At 44.4% G+C, this 19,768-nt stretch overlaps 1 protein-coding gene across 2 annotated transcripts; it reads right to left on the bottom strand.

Moving 5' to 3' along the window:
• Nucleotides 1-2,498: 2,498 nt before the first annotated feature.
• On the bottom strand, nucleotides 2,499-17,949 carry SLC26A3 (solute carrier family 26 member 3). 2 transcript variants are annotated; one of them, XM_063324338.1, is made up of 20 exons: nucleotides 17,819-17,949; nucleotides 16,870-17,009; nucleotides 16,647-16,757; nucleotides 16,399-16,556; nucleotides 15,472-15,636; nucleotides 14,399-14,551; nucleotides 13,555-13,637; nucleotides 12,108-12,255; nucleotides 11,854-11,967; nucleotides 11,666-11,743; nucleotides 11,124-11,219; nucleotides 10,083-10,189; nucleotides 9,746-9,815; nucleotides 9,572-9,664; nucleotides 7,136-7,231; nucleotides 6,267-6,500; nucleotides 4,641-4,695; nucleotides 3,983-4,128; nucleotides 3,140-3,202; nucleotides 2,499-2,522 (listed from the first exon to the last, which is right to left on the bottom strand). In XM_063324338.1, the coding sequence occupies exons 1-20, from the start codon at nucleotides 17,947-17,949 to the stop codon at nucleotides 2,499-2,501; spliced, it is 2,265 nt and encodes a 754-aa protein (XP_063180408.1). The 2 variants fall into 2 exon arrangements, with proteins under 2 accessions (XP_063180408.1, XP_063180401.1); XM_063324331.1 differs by lacking the exon at nucleotides 2,499-2,522 and having other exon boundaries at nucleotides 3,101-3,205.
• Between the last annotated feature and the right edge of the window lie 1,819 nt (nucleotides 17,950-19,768).

The following is a 19,768-nucleotide window of genomic DNA, read 5'->3' as shown; positions in this document are numbered from 1 at the left end:
GTGGTATTATTATTTTCATAAAAACATTAAGCCTCATCTTACAAGTAGATTAGGTTTTTTGCTCCTCTTGTTCTATCTGGAAATGATGTTCCAGAATCTCACCATTGTAAAAATTAGGACCATCTTCCAATATCTAGCTTATGTTTAAGTTTGGCTGGTTTAGCTTTTTTTTTCTCATAGGACAATCTTATTTTTTATCTTGTATAGCCTTTGCTCTCTGTTAGGTTAAATCTCTGGTGTATCTGTATCTCTTTTTGCCAGTCCTTAGATACAGGCTTTCTATACCACAAAGATTCTCATAGCAATTTTCCTTGTTAATTGCTCTTTGACTTCATCTTTCTTGAACCAGAGGCCTCGGTCCTGAGGTTTGGACTAGTTAGAGTGACACGTCCTGTGTGCATTGCACAGTAGCACTAATATCTTCCTCATTCTGCTGGGAAAATCTGTTCTGATACAATCTATGGGTTTTTTGGAAGGCTGCATTAGAAAGGCAATTGAGCAATGTCCTGGTTGTACCTGTTCTCAGGTACTGTTGTGCTGGTTGTGTGACATATGGCTTGTAGTTGACTTAGCCAGCATGTCTGCTGTGGCACGCTCAGAGGAGCAGTGGGCTAGTTCAGCTGCCCACCATCCATCTGACAACTGTGGAAAGCAGTCTGTGACACCTCGCTGTGATTGCCACCCACGGGTGCCTCTCTCACCCCATTTCGGGTGCATGATCACCCACTGCAGAACCGTCGATGCACGAGTGTTCTCTGAATTCTGGACTTCTCTTACCTCAGCCTTCAAGGTCACTGCATTATTTCTGTATTCAAACCCTCCTCACTTTAATACTATCTTCCAGCTCAGTTTCATTAGCAGATTTCATCACATAACTCCAGAATTTTGCAAAAAAAACAATTAATGAAAATATTTAACAGACCAGTGCTCCCTCTACCCTGGTACTTCCCTTTCAAAGCTCCTAAATTGTTGTCACCTCCTCTTTAGTCTAATCTATCTTTGCCTTTCAGTGCCTATAGGTGTCCTGTCTTCTCCAGCGGCATTAACAATTGCCCATTGGCATGTCATGGAAGGCTTTACTTGGGTCCAGAGAGGTGACGTCTATTGCATTTCTCTTTGGAAGCTCAGTTTTCTAAAGATACCAGGGGAACATGGCATGTCTATATTTACCCTTTATAAAATCAAGTGGCATTTCTCCCCACTTATTTCTGTCTGGTTTTCCTTCAGATTTTGTTTTGAAGTCTTGCATACTATGGAGACAAAAATCGTGGTTCTTGTTTACCCAGGGCACTTTCTCCTTCCCTTCAGCCCTTCTTAACTACAAGTCCAAATGCACTGTTCTGGTCCCCCCCAGCTTGGTTGACAGTCAAAACTTGTCTTGAAAACTAAAAGCTCGTGTGGTTACAGACTGCTATTTCTTTCCAATTGGTTCCATTTTCCTCTAGGCTGAAGATTTTTATACCTCCAGCACTTGCTATGTTAAATTACAAGTTCTGTCACCTTTTGCGTTTTCTCTGAAAGACGTGCTGTAGTTCAGCTTCAAGCCCTAGCGTTCCAGCAGGAGTTGACTGGCAGCAGCTGGACAACTGGGTTGTGCAGACTAGAGGATCAGAATAAACTCTTTTTTTTTTCTTTTTTCAAGTTCAACCCCTCTACCCATCTGTTCAAGAGACCTGGGCCATTCCGCCTGGCAGCTCCGCACCCACAGCTCCTCCTGAGCCGAGTTCTGGGGCGCTGGGTCTGTCTGCTCTCTGGGGACAGGCTCATGGATTAGGAGCTACCTACGCGGTATATTGACAAATGCAGCAAACGATGCAGAGTTACCAAAATCGTTATTTAATAGTTCACTACAAATGTATCCTCTCTTGTGCACTTTATAGCAGCCCAGTCCAAATCAGTGAATCGTGTTTGGATTTGAAAATGCCGTGTTTTTCCTGAATGACCTTTATGTTTTACAGCAGGTGCATTGGTTGCTGTGGGCCATGGTAGTGAGCTGGAAACAAGTTTAATAACTCAGTCTACTAGGTGTCTTACAAACCATAAGGAAAACTTTATACAAGTTATATACAAACTGAAGATAAAATATCGCTCCCAACTATTAATCTGTATAATAAATTACAAGATTTAAAATATTTATATATTCTCTAGTAACTGTACAGGTTGTCCACAAACAGTGGGGATAATATAGATATATGTACAAGTATATGCAAATAGAGTTAACATTATCTGCTTCTTCACCTGTGTGGGAAGGCTGTCAGCAAGAAGAAAATCTGTGTGATTTTTGCCTCCATGTATGTACATAAATACATTTCTATATATACGGAGACACGTAAAGACTAACCAGCCCATTCCAAAACCTGGAACGTAGCCCTGCGTAGTAAATCCTTCTTAAGGTATATGAAAGTATCCTTCCGTCTTCATGCTCATCACTGCATCTGCATTCATCTTCTGTAAGTGACGTTGTGTTGCTGGAGGATATTATATTTAGAAAATGAAATCTAAAATTTTGTTTCTGCTGGAATCTGTAGGAAATAAAAGGAAATAGATGTCACCCTCTGTAAGCAATAGCCAGGGCAGGTGTCCTCTGGTGGGTGGTATGTTAGAATTTGCTCCTTTAAAGTGTTTGTGTGGGAAGACTGTGGTCTGACATCTTTTCCTTAGAGGGTTGCCATGTGCTGGATGCTGCCCTTCTCTTAAAGTCCGTGACGAAAGGCTGTGTGTGTCACTTATCCCTGTCTCTGGACTCCCTTTCTACCTGTGACATTTAGATAAATGGGACTAATGCCGACCTCTCTGCCACACAGACATTCTACCAGTAAGCTCATCATGGGGGAACCGTGGTGGACAGGCGAGGGGACCGGGGGTGAGCCTGCTGAGATGGCCTTCACCTGCCTTCCCTCTGCAGGCTCTCAGTGCGCAAGGCAAGGCTTGTGAGCCGAGCCCCATGCCTCTTATTCCGGTAAGGCTTTCTCTTAATTCAAATCCCATTAATAAGCTGTCTGGATACTTTCTGCCCTGGGCTGACACAGCAGTTCAGGGATCAAGATGCTTTTGTTGTCTGGCCTAGCAGTTCCTCTGAGCAGCTTTTGGGCTGCGTGTCCTACGGTTGGAGTGCTGCTACTGGAGACGGGAGCCTTACCGTGACTTCCCGACTGCGCAGTCCATTGCTGGGGATGATGATATAGTTGTTGCTGTTTGCTTTCTCCTGCAGTGAACAGAAGAAGTTGTGGGTTAGGAAATGGATTGTTTCTTTTTTTCCTTTTTCACATTGAAGAAGGTATTACTTTTAAATCTCTGGAGCATGCCTGGGAAGTTGACTGGAAGGAAGGGAACTCTCACTTGTCAGCCCTTTGTGCCCCCTGGCAGCCTCCAGGTCCACGGAGAAGAGCTGGGCCAGTTCAGCAAAGTGGGATTAGACAGTTTCCAGGTGAGTATCATTCTGGGTTTGGTCCTTTCAAACAGATTTAACATATGCAGGTTCCTTTCTCTTGATTTAAGAACATTCCCAGAAAGGCCAACACTAAATTTGGCTGTGGTAATTTATCTGTGCTACTTCAGTGCTCCTTTTGAAGGTAGACAGGCCTGTGACGCCTACCTACATGCAAGCCGCATCGAGTCTGCCTTGCAGGAGCCACTGCAGCATGAGCAGCAGTCCCCCGCTGGACGGGTGACGGCAGAGGACTGGCGATGGATGGGCCAGGATTTCGCCCCACACCGTGCCCTTCCCAAGGAGGTGACTTCAAGTGAAGTCCATGGCCAGGCCAGTCCCCAGTGGGAATCCTTCACTCCTTTCACCAGTGGTTTGCCGGGCACCTGGACCAGGGGCTACTCTTACTCCCCAGGTTTATTGGAGACCAGCTGAGTTTTAATCATTAAACTTTTGAGTATATAGGGCACATGGCTCGCTATGCAGGGCACTGCTGGGGGCCTGTGAGTAATGTAAAGGCACCAAAGTAGCGAAAGATGAAAAACGTAGTGTTACCTCAGTGAGCTTTAATTTGGGGGAACTGGCTATGTCCTTCTTCAGCAAAATGTGTAGAACCGCATCATGAATGGTGAGGAAAAACATGGATGGCTTGATCTCCTCATCAAAAAACGCACATCTCTCCAGTTTTTCCAGGAAGCCCTCTGTGGGGGAACAAAATCAAAGCACAAAGTGACCTGCGGGCCTTGAAAATGAAGAAATAGTGTATCCTGAGCATGTCCACTGAGTGAACACAGGATACCATTGCTGGTATACTGCACTGTTTTCTTTCTTAGAGCAGATGAGTTCCTCTTTACTAATGTGGAGAGGGTGAGATATAAATGCTCATCAGCACTGCCATGCTTGATGCCAGGCAGAAGGGAATTTGAGCCCTGTTTCTTACTTAGTGCATAACCCAGGCTGCCCAATAGCAGTTCTCGCAGCCCAGAGCTGTAGGGTGCAGTGGTGGCCAAAGGTAAAATGAGCCATCATGAGTGGTCCCAGCCTGCTGGGGACAGCGTGGGAGGGATGACGCCCCTGCTCAGTTGGATCTGTTTGCTATCCAAGACTGGAAGGTAAAACTGGAGTGATCCTCCACAGCTGTGCTCAGTGGGGAACGGGGAAGGTGGTGGGACAAGGCATCTGTGCTGATGCTGGTGGAAAGGCAAGTACTCACCATGCGCCCCTGCAATGTAAACGTCGATGTCAAGCCGGACAAATTCTTTCAAAGTCTGTTAAACCAGAAAGAGGCACCATTTAGATACTGCTACTTTGCTGATAACAGCCATTATGGTGATTAGCCATAGCAGATATACAAACCACTTTAAGATATTTAAGATATGTTGATAGGCAGCTCTAAACTTAAACTCTGCTGCACCTAGAGGCAGGATGGTCTCTTCACATGGCTGCAAATGGGGATGACCAATCCTTTTGAAAAGGGGCATCATTAAATACATTTAGTCCACAGTGAAAAATATATTCTTTCATAAATTGTATGCCTTTATTGTACCTACTTGACGCATGATGAAATTAAAGACTCCAAAATCTTCTGGGGAGACTTTCATTACTGGGAATTTGAACAGAACTACAGTTCCCACTGTCGTGGCAGGTGTCTAATTCCTACAGAAATAGATTTATACACTCTCTGTGGCTCTAGATATTAACTTTATCTACTACTGTTTGAAAATGTTTTTCCTATTGCTTTGTTCAAGGTCATCCTGGGAAGCGAGAACAGGACCAGAAATGAAACTCCAATGCTCCAACTCCCAGCCTGGTGTTTAAAGCCATATTTCGTATATACATTTCTGTAAAGCTTCACAAAATCTTACGAGGTGAAGAAAGGGTGCCACAGACAACACTCTAATTCCAAGAAAATTTAGGTTGATTATTTAATCAATTTCCTAAACACTTTCTATGGAAAATGTACATTAAAATTCACATAAACTCAAAGGTTGCCATTGACTTTCCAGCCTGTGAAGGAATACCTTTAAGAAGAAAGCTAGAAACACTGAATAGAATCACAGAATTGTTTGAGTTGGAAGGGATCTTCATAGATCGTCTAGTCCAACCCCCCTGCCATGGCCAGGGATATCTTCCACTAGACCAGGCTACTCAAAGCCCCATCCAGCCTGGCCTTGAACACTTCCAGAGATGGGGCATCCACAGCTTCTCTGGGCAACCTGTGCCAGTGTCTCACCAACCTCACAGTACAGAATTTCTTCCTGATATCCAATCTAAATCTACCCTCTTTCAGTTTAAACCTCTTGCCCCTTGTCCTGTCACTACAGGCCTTGGTAAAAAGTTTCTCTCCATCTTTAAGTGTGGAAAGGCCATAATAAGATCTCCCCAGAGCCTTCTCCAGGCTAAACAAACCCAACTCTCTCAAGCTTTTTGTCATAGGAGAGGTGTTCCATCCCTCTGATCATTTTTGTGGCCCTCCTCCGGACCCGCTCCAACAGGTCCATGTCCTCCCCGTGCTGAGGGTTCCAGAGCTGGACGCAGCCCATATTGCTGGCTCATGTCCAGCTTTTCATTCACTAGTACCCCCAAGTCCTTCTCAGCAGGGCTGCTCTAAATCCCTTCATCCCCCAGCCTGTATTGATACTGGGAATTGCCCTCACCCAGGTACAGGACCTTGTGCTTGGCCTTATTGAACTTCATGAAGTTCAGACTGGCCCACTCCGCAAGTCTGTCCAGGTCCCTCTGGATGCCATCCCTTCATTCAAGCATATTCCGCAAGCGTGACTACATTCATAAGTTTTTCTTTCATATGATCACTGTTTGCCTTGTGAATTACAATTACCTTTTGGAGGACTCTCATGGCAGAAAAATCGAGGAAGGACACAGCTGAGAAATCCAGAATGATGCTGTGGATGTCGACCCGGGGCACAGTGATGCCGGGGGGGAGCTCAGCACCCCAGTTGATCTGAATGGGCAAGTCTGTCATGTTGGTGGGCTGATCCAACTCCTCTATGCTGTTGTTGTCCAATTCTTCATCTGACTCATGTGTATGGTTAGCCATGCAAACCAAGCCTTTCTGTGTTGACAGAGAAAAGTGTCATAATTAATATTTCATTTTAAGACCCAGGTAGGGTAGTAGTGCATCTTATGCAAGGGCGAGAGTGGTGGCAATGCAAAGCTGATGTACCCATGAGATGGAGCAGGACCCACCTGAACTTTACACTAGAAAAAGTTCTATCTCTCCCTTGTCTGGAGGAGTTTGGAAATGTTGGCTTTCCTCTCATCAGTCACTTAATCATAATCATAATATGATGGCTTGTTATTAGTCCCTGAGGTCAATGGTCAGATACACTTTGATTCAGTAATTTTGGAACAAGTCAAGAAAAAGCAAGCAGGATTTGGGCTGGGAGAAAACCAGCTTTATCCTAACATTAATGCAGCATGAACATTCCCTCTGTGGGATCTGATCCTGCCATTTGATGCCAAACAAAGCTCTAGTGGACACATGCAAGCTCTGCCCATGGTAAAGCTGTAAGTCTCTAACTGTGAGAGTAATTTAAAATCTTATTTTTGAAATGTGTTTATGTCATGAAGTAGCAACTTGGGGAATAACATATCTGATTAGGACAGAAGCCTGTGAGGGACTTCTCTGCCATGTCAAGCCAGGAAGCCGATTGTTTAACTCCTCCTGGGTGGAGTTGCCTTACGTACAGGTGTCACTTGCAGCTCTCCGTTCTTCAGCATCTTTCTGATCTTCCTCAGAGCTTTATTGCGTTTCCTCAGGACTCTTAGTGGGTTGAAACCAACCTGCAGAAACAGCACTTTGAATAATTAAAAAAAACCCAAAACACCAGAGACACCAGGGTAAGGACACAACATCTCATGCAGCTTTTCTTTACAGTCATGATGAGCGTGGTTTGGACTTGATGCGGCCCCTTTTCATCAATTAAAGCAAGGACCCTTTTTCTTGTTTGGAAAGATGTATGGTATGACTGCAAACCAGGCAGGCCTACCTGTGCTAGCTCTCGGACAGCACATAGGCACCATTATAGGAGTGATGTTGCTGTAGCACAGGCCAGTAACTCCAGCAGGCTGGTGCAGTGCTGGCTAGCCCAGAGTTTGTCCTACTCATTTTCATTACGAGATGGCCACCCAGGCGACCAAGATTAGAGAGCACACAGGTGGTGTCTGCTCCATGCCACCTGACTGCAGAGTAGGTCCTATACACACCATTTTGTTTTCTTGAAGAAGAAAAACAAAGTTGATCGTGCTGGCTGCGTATGCTGCTTGAACCTCTTAGCTGGTTTTAGCGAAATGATACAGGAGGTAAATTAGGCTAATGAGGGTTACGAAAATACTAAATTCCTGAAAGTCTTCTGCCTCAACTATCTAGAGAGGTGTTAGAAATGCCTGTGTTTGTAAAGAGAAAGAGTGGTGTGAGCCTCTGCACTCACAGAAAAAAACCCTTCAGGCTCTTCTGAGGTAAAAGCCAAGCACGTGGAGAACCAAACATGCCAGATTCCCTGGTTTCTCTGCCAGTTTCACTCCCTCATGTGAAGAATAAACTTCTCATTGCCAATGCTCAGGGTAGGCACTGCTTATTGACTTCCCCCTAAAAGCAGCAGGAAGGGGAGGTTATGGGTGCAAGAATTTGCCTTAGACTAGAATTTATTTCAGTTGAAAGGGACCTACAATGACCATCTAGTCCAACTGCCTGACCATTTCAACCTATCAGTGTTATTAAAGACTTCATCTTCATCCCTATTATCAGGTGACCATCCTCAACAACTGTCGGTCCACTGTTTTCTTTAGACCCTCTCTTGCTATTAACATACTTTTAAAAGCCCTTCTTGTTATATGAAACAACACTGGCCAGTTTCAACTCTAGTTGAGCTTTAGCCTTTTGTGTCTTCTCCCAGCATTTATGAACCATAGCTCTGCAATCTTCCTGGGAAGCCTGACCTTGCTTCCAGAGATCATAAAATTTCTTTTTCCTCTTGAGCTCCACGAGGAGTTCCCTGTTCAGCAAAGCTGGTCTTCTGCCCCTCTTGCTTGACTTATGATAGTGGAACTGCCTGCTCCCGTGCTTCTAAACAGTGATTCTTAAAGACTGACCAGCACTGTGGACTCCTAAGCCCTCAAAAGCAGATTCCCAGGGTACTCCATTAAATGTCAACCTGAATAGTTTAAAGTTTGCTCTCCTTAAGTCCAGGGTAGCAACTCTGCTGTTCTTTTTTCTTATTACACAGAAAATTTTAAAGTCAAAATTTTCATGATCACTGGAGCCAGGACAGCTACGTACCATCACATCCCCCACGAGTCCTTCTCTATTCACAAACAGCAAGTCTAGAAGGGCATCTTTCCTAGGTGGCCCACTGAGTACCTGTGACCAGAAGTTATCATCTCCTACAAACTTCAAGAATTTCCAGGACCTGCTCGTCACAGCAGTATGATATTCCCAGTTGATGTCTGGGAAGTTGAAATCTCCCGTAAGGACAAGGGCTACCGATCCTGAAATTTCTCCTAATTGCCTATAGAATAGCTCATCAGTGCTTACATGCTGGCTGGGTGATCAGTAGTAGACACGCACTACACCACCTCCTTTGTTTTGCAAGTTCAGTTCAGTGTGGGGGTGGCGAGCCCCCCTGGCACAGTGAGGGCTCAGGGGTCCTGGCTCTCTGTGCTGGTTACAGAAAGACCGGCTGCCTTCGTCCAGATTGTCCCAGAGGAAATTAAGACCTCTCTGATAGTGTGATTTTGTTCAGCTTCTCTTCTGACTGTTGAGGTTAAGTTCTTTGGGGCAAGATGAATAAACTAGCATTTACTGGGTGTAAATAATATGAAAATTAATAGAATAAAATAATGTCCCTTTATATTCTCTATCTTTGCACTGCTTTCTTCTAAAAGACTTAAAACGTATATATACATTATTATGGTATAAGTTTAGCACAAGTCAGGCTGTTCTCTTTCTCAGAGGTGTGTACATACATGTGGCATTACAGTAGCGGCAACAATATTTGAATAATTGATGAAAAATTCAGCTTTGAGCTGTGGATTGACTGCATATGTAGTAATTACTGGGAAATTGTATTTGCCTAAATGCGTCACGCAATTCATATGTTCACAATGAAAGCCCCAGACACTTACAGCAGTGACGAGTTTCTCTCTGAAGAATTCAATATTAGCAAAGAAGATAGGAGATGAGCACCTGAAAATCTTCACTCCTTCTGGCTCATAGATCTGCACAATGAAGGGAAAGTGTCAGTAACGACGTCTGCTAGACAAACACAAACGCAGAAGATAATAAAAGATATTTCTTACATCAGTGTAATCCTTCCTGTTCCTGTAGATGTTACTTCTCCCAACATTAGCCAAAACGGTGCAGCTTGGACTGTGAACAAACACACACACACACAATTATTTGTACCCCACAGCGAAACCTGGCGGAAGGGAAGGATCAGAGAAAGAAACCTCAGCTCCAGTTCTTCAGACTGAAGCGGAGCCCACATCCAAGGGTTTAAGCCTGTAAATGATTTTTCCATCCATGGTTGCTGGACAGACAGAGTCACGGGGCTGTTTGCCTTCTCTGTATGGGAGGGAATTAATTTATAACAGGAGGCCCTGAGGTATCTTTTCATCGCGTCCAACAAGTACTCACATCTGGGAGCGGATCACCACGGTCAGCAGCTGGAACGCCACGGCGGCTGCTAGCCCAATATCCAGGCCAAGAAAAACAGCAGCTAAGAAAGTCGCCACCCATATAACCTGTAACAAGCAGGTGGATGGCAGCGGTTACGAAGGTGTCAAGGACAGCAGTGATGTCTGGACTGTTTTTTTCAGATCTGGTCCAGGCTGTCCTCCCACCATTGGTGAAGAGTTTCACGTTTCCAGGGAGTGTTTCTAGGGATGGCAATTTCTATTCAGTGAAGGTTTAGAATAATAGAGGTGTGGATTTTCTATAGGTAGTTCACTAAATGCTCAATGAAAATCCAGCAGAAAGGCAAGGTTACAAGTAAATCAGGATCCTGGTAAAGCCAAGAGTTGTAAATGTGCTTTGGATATCAAAACTGGCAAATGCAGGTACCGTGAACCTACTTGACTGATAAGAACAAATGGCTAGATAACACTGAGTATTTTTAACCACAGATCTCAAAGCATTTTCATGTGGTAAATAACTGTTTGGTAGCTGGAAAAACTGAGGCCTGGAACCATTTGGAAACACAGGGAATTGCTGACGAGGAAAACAAGAGCCTGAACTTTCTGAGTGTCAGAGGCAAGCAGTCCTGCCCTCCAGCCACGAGCTTTACCATTTGGAGTAAACCCTTCAAGCCCTGGTCTTGTTTTTTGCCATGTAACCTCCACCTACCGTGGAGAAAGTGTCCCTGAATGTGTAGCCAATGCACTGGGTATTTACATTTTCTGTAACTGCTTTCTGTATCTGTCGTTATACAATGAACTGTATTTGAATAGATTTTGATAAAATGGATGAAAATAAAGCCAGGAGAGAGGATCAACCCAAAATAGATGTGACAAAATGGAAAACATGAGCAAGGGGTATAAGAGTAAAAAAGGCATGCCACTTTGGTACTTTCTGTTTAGTGAAGTAAGGTAGGTATAAAAATAAAGTGTAAGCAAATTTCCATAATAGGTGACTTTCCCAGAGTGCTTCATTCCTGAATGCTTGTGGGACTCAACTTACACAGTCGTACTTGTCCTTTCTCCACAGGATGCCTACTTCCTTGAACTGCATGAGCATTCCTTTCAAGTTGCCAAGAGCCAAAGATGCAAGGACGGACTGTTAAAAAGACCAAAATACATGTTGAATTTTAAAGCAAGCAAAGCAAACGTTGAACATTAAGTCTTAGAAGATCATACAAATAGGGCCAAAGTGCAGCTGAAAGGCCAGGCAGCTCCTCACGTTCTGTCACTGCTGCGAGTCGGGATGCCTCGTCCATCCCACTGGAACCTCTCTAACCATGGTGCAGCGCAGGTGTCTGACTTGAGGCTGCAAATCCCACTTATTTGTGGCACCTAAAAGCTGGCATTGTGATGTTTGGTGTTTGGGCATTCGTATTCCCTCTGAGGGACCGGATGTAGTGGTCCTCTCCATCACGGAAGAAGAACTAAGCTTTGCAAAACCCTGTTTTGCTCCCACTGAAGTCTTTGAACACTCCCAGTGACTCCTAGAGCAGCCCGGTCTTTGGCAAACAGGAGGAAGCACGAAGTGAAACTAGTGAATACCTTCTGCAATGGCGCCAGGAGAAACCCAATGGCCAAGATCACAATCAAGACGATGACAGCCGAGATAATACCAGCAATCTGCATGAGAAAACAATTCCACCGTGAATAAGTGCCTGAAGTCATTATGGTCATTCAGGAAAAAAGAGAGCTTTCTTGCATTAAACGCCATCATGATCTTTTTTCTGTACCTGTGTTTTGCCTCCTGTGCTCTCCTGCACACCTGATCTTGACAGAGCCGTGCTGGAGGCAAAGCCTTTGAATGATCCACCGACTATATTACCCAGCCCAAAAGCAATTAGTTCCTGAAATGAAAACAAAAGAGATTGTTAATGACAGTTATGTTGACTGTTGATGACAGTTATTGACAAGGCAAAGCATTCCTAAAAATGAATTATTTCCCATTGACAAATGCATTGTATTGATTTCTATGTTATTCATCTACCTGATTGCCATCTATTGGGTAGTCATGCTTGATGGAATACACTTTAGCCACGGAGAAGGCTACTGCAAACCCAACGATTGCGATGGAAATGCTGTCACCAATACACTTCTGGAGGATACCTGCATCAGGTGCAACAGGCGCTTGAAATCTGAAAGACAGAAAAATCTACTCTTTAAGAATATGCCTCAGGAGACAAGCTGTCAAACAAGTGAGCAAGGCATTGTCCAGCTCATACTTTGGAGAGCTGGGACACAGAATTATTGATCTGAACCCTGTAAAACTTTGGAGAATCCTTGATCAGAAGAGGGACTCTGTTTATCTGCACTTGGCTCAGCTTGTGTCTCAGCAGGTTCTTGTTTCCTTGGCCAGGACCAGCTGCAGCTTATTGTGTCTGAGGTGCATGCACAGTTCTGCCTTCTAGTTATGCGTGGATGTGAGACCTGACACAGCGCTGGGGCCCTTGCACAGGAAACTTGCACATGGAAGGATTTCACTTAATTGCAACCCAAAAAAAATCCCTGCATGATTCACGCTAAACAAATACTTTAGACAGCTAAACAAATACTTACTACATCAGGTAATATTGACTAGTCTCTCAGGCTATCTGCTCGATGCTTTAGCTGTACCGTTTTCTGCTCCTTTGATCAGGGTCTTTGGTAGATCCTGGGGAGAATTCCTCTCTGGACTTCCCCCCACCCACCCATCCTCCAGTGACGTGAAATCTAAAGAATGGAGATTCTTGAGCAGGCCTTCTTGAGAAGAACTTTGAGCTTTTCTGCAAACTTCATCCACTAACACCCCTGGGGCTACAAGAGGCAATCAAGAGTGCCCCAGTGAGTAAATGACTGCAATCTGCTGTCCTCCCTCTTTTTAACTTAATGTGTGCCTATTAATTCTTCATCCCAAAATTCTGGCATAGCTGGTTGTAATCTATGTATAGGTACATACTCTATATGTGAATATATATTCTCTATATGGATATACTCATAGAGAAGCAGACACTAAGGCCTCTGGAGAATAACGGTGCCTGGGGAGATGCTGATGGCTGGTCACAGGGGACCAGGCAGGACAACTGTGCGGTGTCCTGGTGGCTTCCCAGGACTGATAGTGGCTGCCGAACTGTGCGTGTACTTTGAGGGAAGTGGAGGGGCTCAGGAGTGAGTAGCTCAGCAAAGGGACAACCATCAACCTCCTGCTCAACAGCTGTCTTAGAAAATGAAGCATGCGATGATTTCATGTCACGGTGTATTCTTTTGATGTGCTCTAGTGAGTAACTTCTACCTATTGAAAGTGTGTCCTCATATTGTAGAGACCAAAATGTTTATTTGCCTACCGAAAGGAGATGAAGCAGATTATTTTAATCAAAAAGCAGAGATGAACCGATTTAGCGCTGACAAACTGGAGAGAAAGTTTTGCTCCACTGGTAAATTTTAAGCAAATCACTTACCCTTCCTCTAGTTTTCCGACGACAGCTACATTGAATTTTTCTTCAAGGTTAAAAAAATAGGAAATCAGTGCTGCTAAGACTGTCTGAAAGATAATAAACCCAACCTCCATTAGACATATTCAAGTAAGAGTATGAAGAAACTACTAAAAAACATTTATTTCCCTCTCCCACGCACTCTCCAGTCTCATCACAAGCAGCAGAATTATGCCCCAAGACTGCACATCCCTTTGCTGTTCAGATGTAAATCCTGAAGCACCTTACAGGTATGGCTTTACATTCATAAATCACGCAGAGAATATATCAGAATATCTCATTAAGAACGGAGAACATCCCACCCAATAAACCTAACAAAGTGTTTTCTAACAAGCTGCTGTAATAACTCTGGGGGAAAACAGGCACCACCTGCAACTATGGCAACATCCCCCAGGACTTTAGGAGCTCGCTGCCCGTGTGAGGCTTCCCCCACCCCACTGCTGCTCGGGGACGGAGGCAAAACTGTGTTGTGCTTGGCCACGGACGGCCAGGACTTCAGTGGCTGCTTGCAGGTGTGGCACAGAGGGGCCCCAGTGGTGGGACTGCAGCTGGCTGGTGTCAGAGACGATTTCATCCAAGGAAAAAATTCGTAGTTTGTAACATCTTACTCACTACAGATGTATTCAGTTAAGAACAGGTAAGTAGAGGTAAAGCATCTCACAATAGCTCATGAATGCTGACAGTTTTTCCCTATAGGTAAAATGATAACCCATCATTTAATGCTGAACAGGCGAAGAAATAGTTAAAACTCTGCTTTTCATGTCACTATAGTGATAGAGCAATTGCAAAATCAAAGAGAAGTGCACGTTACCACAAGGAGTTCGATCGGGATGGGAGTTGGTAACTTTGCTTTGTATCGATCATTCATTTCTTTCACCACGAACACAATAAGCAAGATAATAAGGGATGTGACAAGGTCAGCAATGTTTGTGTTTGTGATCTGGCTGAAAACGCTCTCCAGAGTCTGCAAAATCAGGAAGAAACACACGGTGCTTTAGAAATAGAACAATGGTTTGGCCTGGAAGGGACCGTAAAGATCTTCTAGTTCCCACCCCCCCTGCCAAGGGCAGGGAACCTTCCGCTAGACCAGGCTGCTCAAAGCTCCATCCAGCCTGGCCTTGAACACTTCCAGGGATGGGGCATCCACAACTTCTCTGGGCAACCTGTTCCAGTGCCTCACCACCCCCACAGTAAAGAATTTCTTCCTTGTGTGCCTTGGCACAGTGCCTTGGCACAGTAGTCCTGTCCTTTCCAGAAGGGTCTGTAACTGAATTGCTTTAAGGGTTATGGCAGTTGGGATTTATTCCCCATGGTATGGTGTGGGTTGCAAACCCAGACGAATGTGCATGTGCATCATTCAAACAACAAAAGCATCCATGAAAGACCCTTTCCACTGGCTCTCAACCCTCTCCTCCTGGCCTCCCCCTCAGGGAGGGTGGGAGCAACACGCACGTGCGCAATAGGAAATGAGAGCGATGGAATTACAGAGCAGGTGCCTCTCTCCGCTCCTCCCTTCCTGTCCTTCTCCTTCCCCCTTTCTCATCCACAGCCTTCACGGAGTCATAGCCAAGTGAAATATACATGATATCAGTCCAGTAAAAATGAATAATTAAATGCTTGAGGCAAAGTTGAATGCTTAATTAAAATATACCAACACAAAATAGAAAATATTATCTAATTAGCCCAATGGAGTTTAACTTAGAGTTTAGTAATAAATTGAAAGATTGGTCATATACTAATAACACATCTGATATTTTTCTCTTGTGTTTCCTCCTGCTTGGCTGTTTTTATGCTGAGTTGTGTTATTACTGCCTTGTGAGGTATGATCAGATAAACATCACAGTTTTCAGTAGCATTATCGAATAATGAGCACTTAGCACTTACATAGATGATGCCAAATGGTTTATTAAATCCAGGGACAGGTAGTTGAAGCATGAATTTCAGCTGAGATACCACAACATGGATAGCCGCAGCAGTCGTGAAACCACTGATTAAGGATTGTGACAGATAAATAACGATGAATCCAAACTGGAGCATTCCCAGAAGCAACTGAAATGCAAAACGACCATACGTCAGTGTGATTCATTTGTGCTTTTAAGCAATCTCTGCAACAAAGAGAACCATATTTAATGGGAACAAAGATTTTAACCTAATCCCATACGTTCAGGGATTAAGGAAAATTACTGTCACCAGACTTGCAATAAAACTTGAGACTTAGCAATAGGGGGCATAAGACTAATAAGAGTAATTGCTAGAGCAGTTTAAACCTATTCTTTTTATTTTATAGCTAAAATAAACCTCCTTAACCTTAGGGTTTTCAGTACCCATATTTTTACATGGTACTAGTGTTTCACAAAGCACAAACATATTAATAAGGAAGAAAGGAACTGCAGGAATTCTATATTAGGAAGGAAGGAGAATTTTTTTTTATTTTAAAGACAAATCCAAATACTTTACTATTATGAGACAGAGCTTTTATTCCCCTTGCTGTGTCTGCATCGTTCACATTACTCTCACAACGACTTCTTTCCTATCCAGCAGATTGGTTTTTGCTGTAGGTGGGGTGCCCCTGTGTGGGCTGTAGGCTCAGGTCTGGGCAAAACCAGGGATTTCACAGCACAGATCAGTGTCTGGTCACTGCAGGGGGTGGATGTCTCCTAATCAGTGAGCCAAGTTCAGTTACGTGGGAAGGGGAAGAGTTACTTTGGTGACTACCCCAGCAGAAGACCAAGGGGAAGGCCAGCCCACCACCCATCTATTCCTCTATGTGCATGTAGACACGTGCGGCCACACACACACACGTTTACCAACCTGAAAAACCCCAGAAAGGAAGGTTACAGATGCAGCCACCATCACTCTCTCTTCATCTATCAATGAGATATTCGTGGAAGTGCTATTTGCAGCACTGTCATCGGGGACCAGCCTGACGACGACTCCTCCCACCATCAGGCTCAGGACCGGGAAGGGACCTGAGCAGCACAAGGTGTTTGTTAGAGGCTTGAAGGAGACGCATGTATTTCTTCACCAGCGAGGATGGCGGTCGGTGTGCCGGAACTTACCCACTGAGATATGTCTAGATGTGCCAAAGATAAAATAGACCAAAACAGGGAAAAATGCTGCATAGAGTCCATAACCAGGGGGGACGTTCACCAGCAAAGCAAAAGCGAGACCTGCAAGGACAGAGACCAGGGGAAGGCCGTGAGCATGTTACAGGCTGAAGCCAGCAATCCCTCTGCACCTGGCATGGCAGGCTGTGTCAGAGTACACGTTTCTTGGAGGTACCTTGCAGGACGGCCACGAGCCCCGTGTTGATGCCAGAGATGATGTCACTCAGGATCCACTCCCTGAAGCGGTACGCTGGCAGCCACGAGACAATGGGGAACAAACGCAACGCAATTTTTTTGACCCTTTGCGAGGAGCATCTGTAAAGACACAAGAGGACAAAGCTCTGTCAGTGAATAGCTCAGCTGAGTTGCAGTCTGTCTTTGGAGGGGAAGGAAACAAAGGGTGAAGGATTCAGGTTCAGGCTGCCAGAGGTCAAAACCTTACCCAGACACAGCCCTGATCAACCTGCTCTGCCTGCTGTGCTTGAAGGAGGATCTGGTGGCCTCCAGAGGTCCCTTCAAACCGAAATTTTCATAGAATCACAGGATGGGTTGGAAGGGACCTTTAAAGGTCATCTAGTCCAGCCCCCCTGCAGTAAGCAGGGACATCTTCAACTAGATCAGGTTGCTCAGAGCCCAGTCCAACCTGACGCTGAAAGTTTCCAGGGATGAGGCATCTACCACCCCCCTGGGCAACCTGCTCCAGTGTTTCACCACCCTCATTGTAAAAAATGTCTTCCTTATATCTAGCCTGAATCTACTCTTTTTTAGTTTAAAACCATTACCCCATGTCCTATCGCTAGAGGCCTATTAAAAAGTCTGTCCCCGTCTTTCTTATAAGTCCCCTTTAAGTATTGAAAGGTCACAATAAGGTCTCCCTGGAGTCTGTGCTGCCAAGTGCCCAGGAAAAGAGAAGCAGCCTCAGATACAACTGTAGGAAGACATTTAAGGGTAATACCAGCTAAAATTCTTTAGAAAAATCTGACATTGCATTTGGTTAATGAGTTTTCATTTGCTTTGTTGGAATCTGAGGTGGAAGTTGTCAGGTGGAGTTCATGCTGTCTGAGAGCAGCAGTATGGGCTGCTTCTTAGATCCATATTTTTAAAAAAATTAAAAATCTTCTTACCTAAAATACACTTTCAGGTGATCCCAAAAGGTTTTATGGTATCTGCGCAATTTCTCATGCTCTTCATTGAACAAATTCTCTGAGTACACAGGTCTGGCTACAACATAGTGATTGCCCACAGGTTCAACCATTTCTCCTGAAATGTCAGGTGAGGATGGTGACTTGTGTGTGCTTCTCTCTGGCCTTAGTCACTTTAAAACCTGAAATGAAGAACAAGGTTAGCTCCTTATGTACTGTGGGGCGGGTAGCCGTAGCATAGATGAGTGAACTCCAAACTGAGCGTTACCACCTTTGAAGATGAAAAGAGAGATGGTTGAGACGCCCGTTTCACTTCGCCAAGGTGACCTGCCCACCTCCCCCTCCCACTGCAGGGCAGTGTTTCACTGGAGCATGAGGTATTTCTTTCTAAAGCTGAAGCCAAAAAGTGGACAAGATGGATTTTCAGTTAATCTATCTCTGATTCAGCCATCTACAACCAAAACCTGCCTCCTTCAAGGGAGACTAATTCCTTAAAGAATAAAGAAGCAGATCCCAAGCAGTTTCTCTTTGTAGCACCGCCGGGAACGTGGGAGCTCGCTGGAACCCACTGACACTTGAGGGGAAAGGCAGAGCCAAGGCAGGGCTCAGCCATCCTCTCTTGGACCAGGAGACAGGGCCGAACCTTTGGCTTGGGGGTGTGTGATGAGAAGGTTAGGCTCAGTAGTAAAAAAGCCCAGTGTTGCTGCTTGTTGTTTGTAAGGTTTATTTCCACAGGTTGTCTGGACTGCTTCTCCTCTGTTTCACGGCCACAGACAGTTGTTGCAATGTCTGACCGAAATACTATTTTCTGCTGTGTCCCAACCCACATTCACATGTTTGTGCTGAATAGAAACTGTCCTCGGTCACTCCAGAAGTGACCCCTGAGGCCCATGTTACACATGAGAAGATTCAAGGTTCGTTTCAGTCGATATCACTGCGTATTTTGCAGCGATTAACTGATGCCATCACTGGGCGGTCCACTGTGTTGTTACGTTTCTCTCAATGCCTCACATTGTTCCTACATGAAATTCAATTAAATAAATGTCCTATCTAAAACCATTTCTCTCTGCTGTAGCCACCATTAAATATTTAATACAGTAGTAGTCCTAGACAGGAGTTGTGGGACTTGTTCTTGGTTGGACTTGGATGACCATTTTAAGTCCCTTCCAAGTGAACTAGTCTAGTCTAGTCTATTTTCTTTTGACTCTGAGGTGAAATGTACTGTAGGATGCAAACAGCCTTTTCATGATGCCGATAATAGAGTGTTTCTCTTTGTTTTCTCTCCCCTAGCAATTTCAAATGCTCCTTAGTGCCTTGGTGCTTGCTTGGTCTCAGGAGATATGCCCAACCAACACTAGTTCCTCACCCAAGTCTATTGCCTGACCCGTGCTGGAATAGCTGACGTGCATTTCTAATTCAGACTTGTGTAATACTCAATATTTTGAGATATCACAGAACAGATTTTCAAGTGGCACAAAGCAGTTCGCATAGTTGTGAGCAGATGGAAAGCTTCTTATCTATGACAATTTTGGTATTAAAATGTGAATCCCACCCTGAAACTTTGCTACAGCTCAGGGCCCATTAATGATCTATTTCAAGTTATTTCATTTTATTTTCCTTCTGGTTTATTCTGGGGAAATTCATGGATGTGTAGAAGTCTGAATAATGCTACAAGAACCTCTTAGATATATTGTTTTTGTCGATATACTATTTTTCCACAAAGAACTCACTATTTTGGCAATGGGTTAAACATTTTTGCTATCTGTTTTAACATAAAAACGTTAGATCTGTCATATTTTCCAAAAACTGGCAGGTAGTTATTCTGGCAGATTAATACTCAAAATCTAAACTCACTCAAGACGCTGATCCAAAGTACACTCCAATCCTGTAATTGTACACTACTGTCTCTCTCTTTGTTGGGATCAGAGCTCC

The sequence above is a fragment of the Chroicocephalus ridibundus genome, chromosome 1, assembly GCF_963924245.1.
Source record: "Chroicocephalus ridibundus chromosome 1, bChrRid1.1, whole genome shotgun sequence".
NCBI lineage: Eukaryota > Metazoa > Chordata > Aves > Charadriiformes > Laridae > Chroicocephalus > Chroicocephalus ridibundus.
This window is presented reverse-complemented; position numbering and strand designations above follow the sequence as displayed.

Coding starts and splice junctions, on each gene's coding strand:
- SLC26A3 (XM_063324331.1), bottom strand. CDS start 17,949: ATGGTTGAACCTGTGGGCAATCACTATGTTGTAGCCAGACCTGTGTAC. Junction 15,637..16,398: donor TCCTTTCTGGGGTTTTTCAG/GTTGGTAAACGT, acceptor TTTGCATTTCAG/TTGCTTCTGGGAATGCTCCA. Junction 11,968..12,107: donor ACCCAATAGATGGCAATCAG/GTAGATGAATAA, acceptor TTTTCATTTCAG/GAACTAATTGCTTTTGGGCT.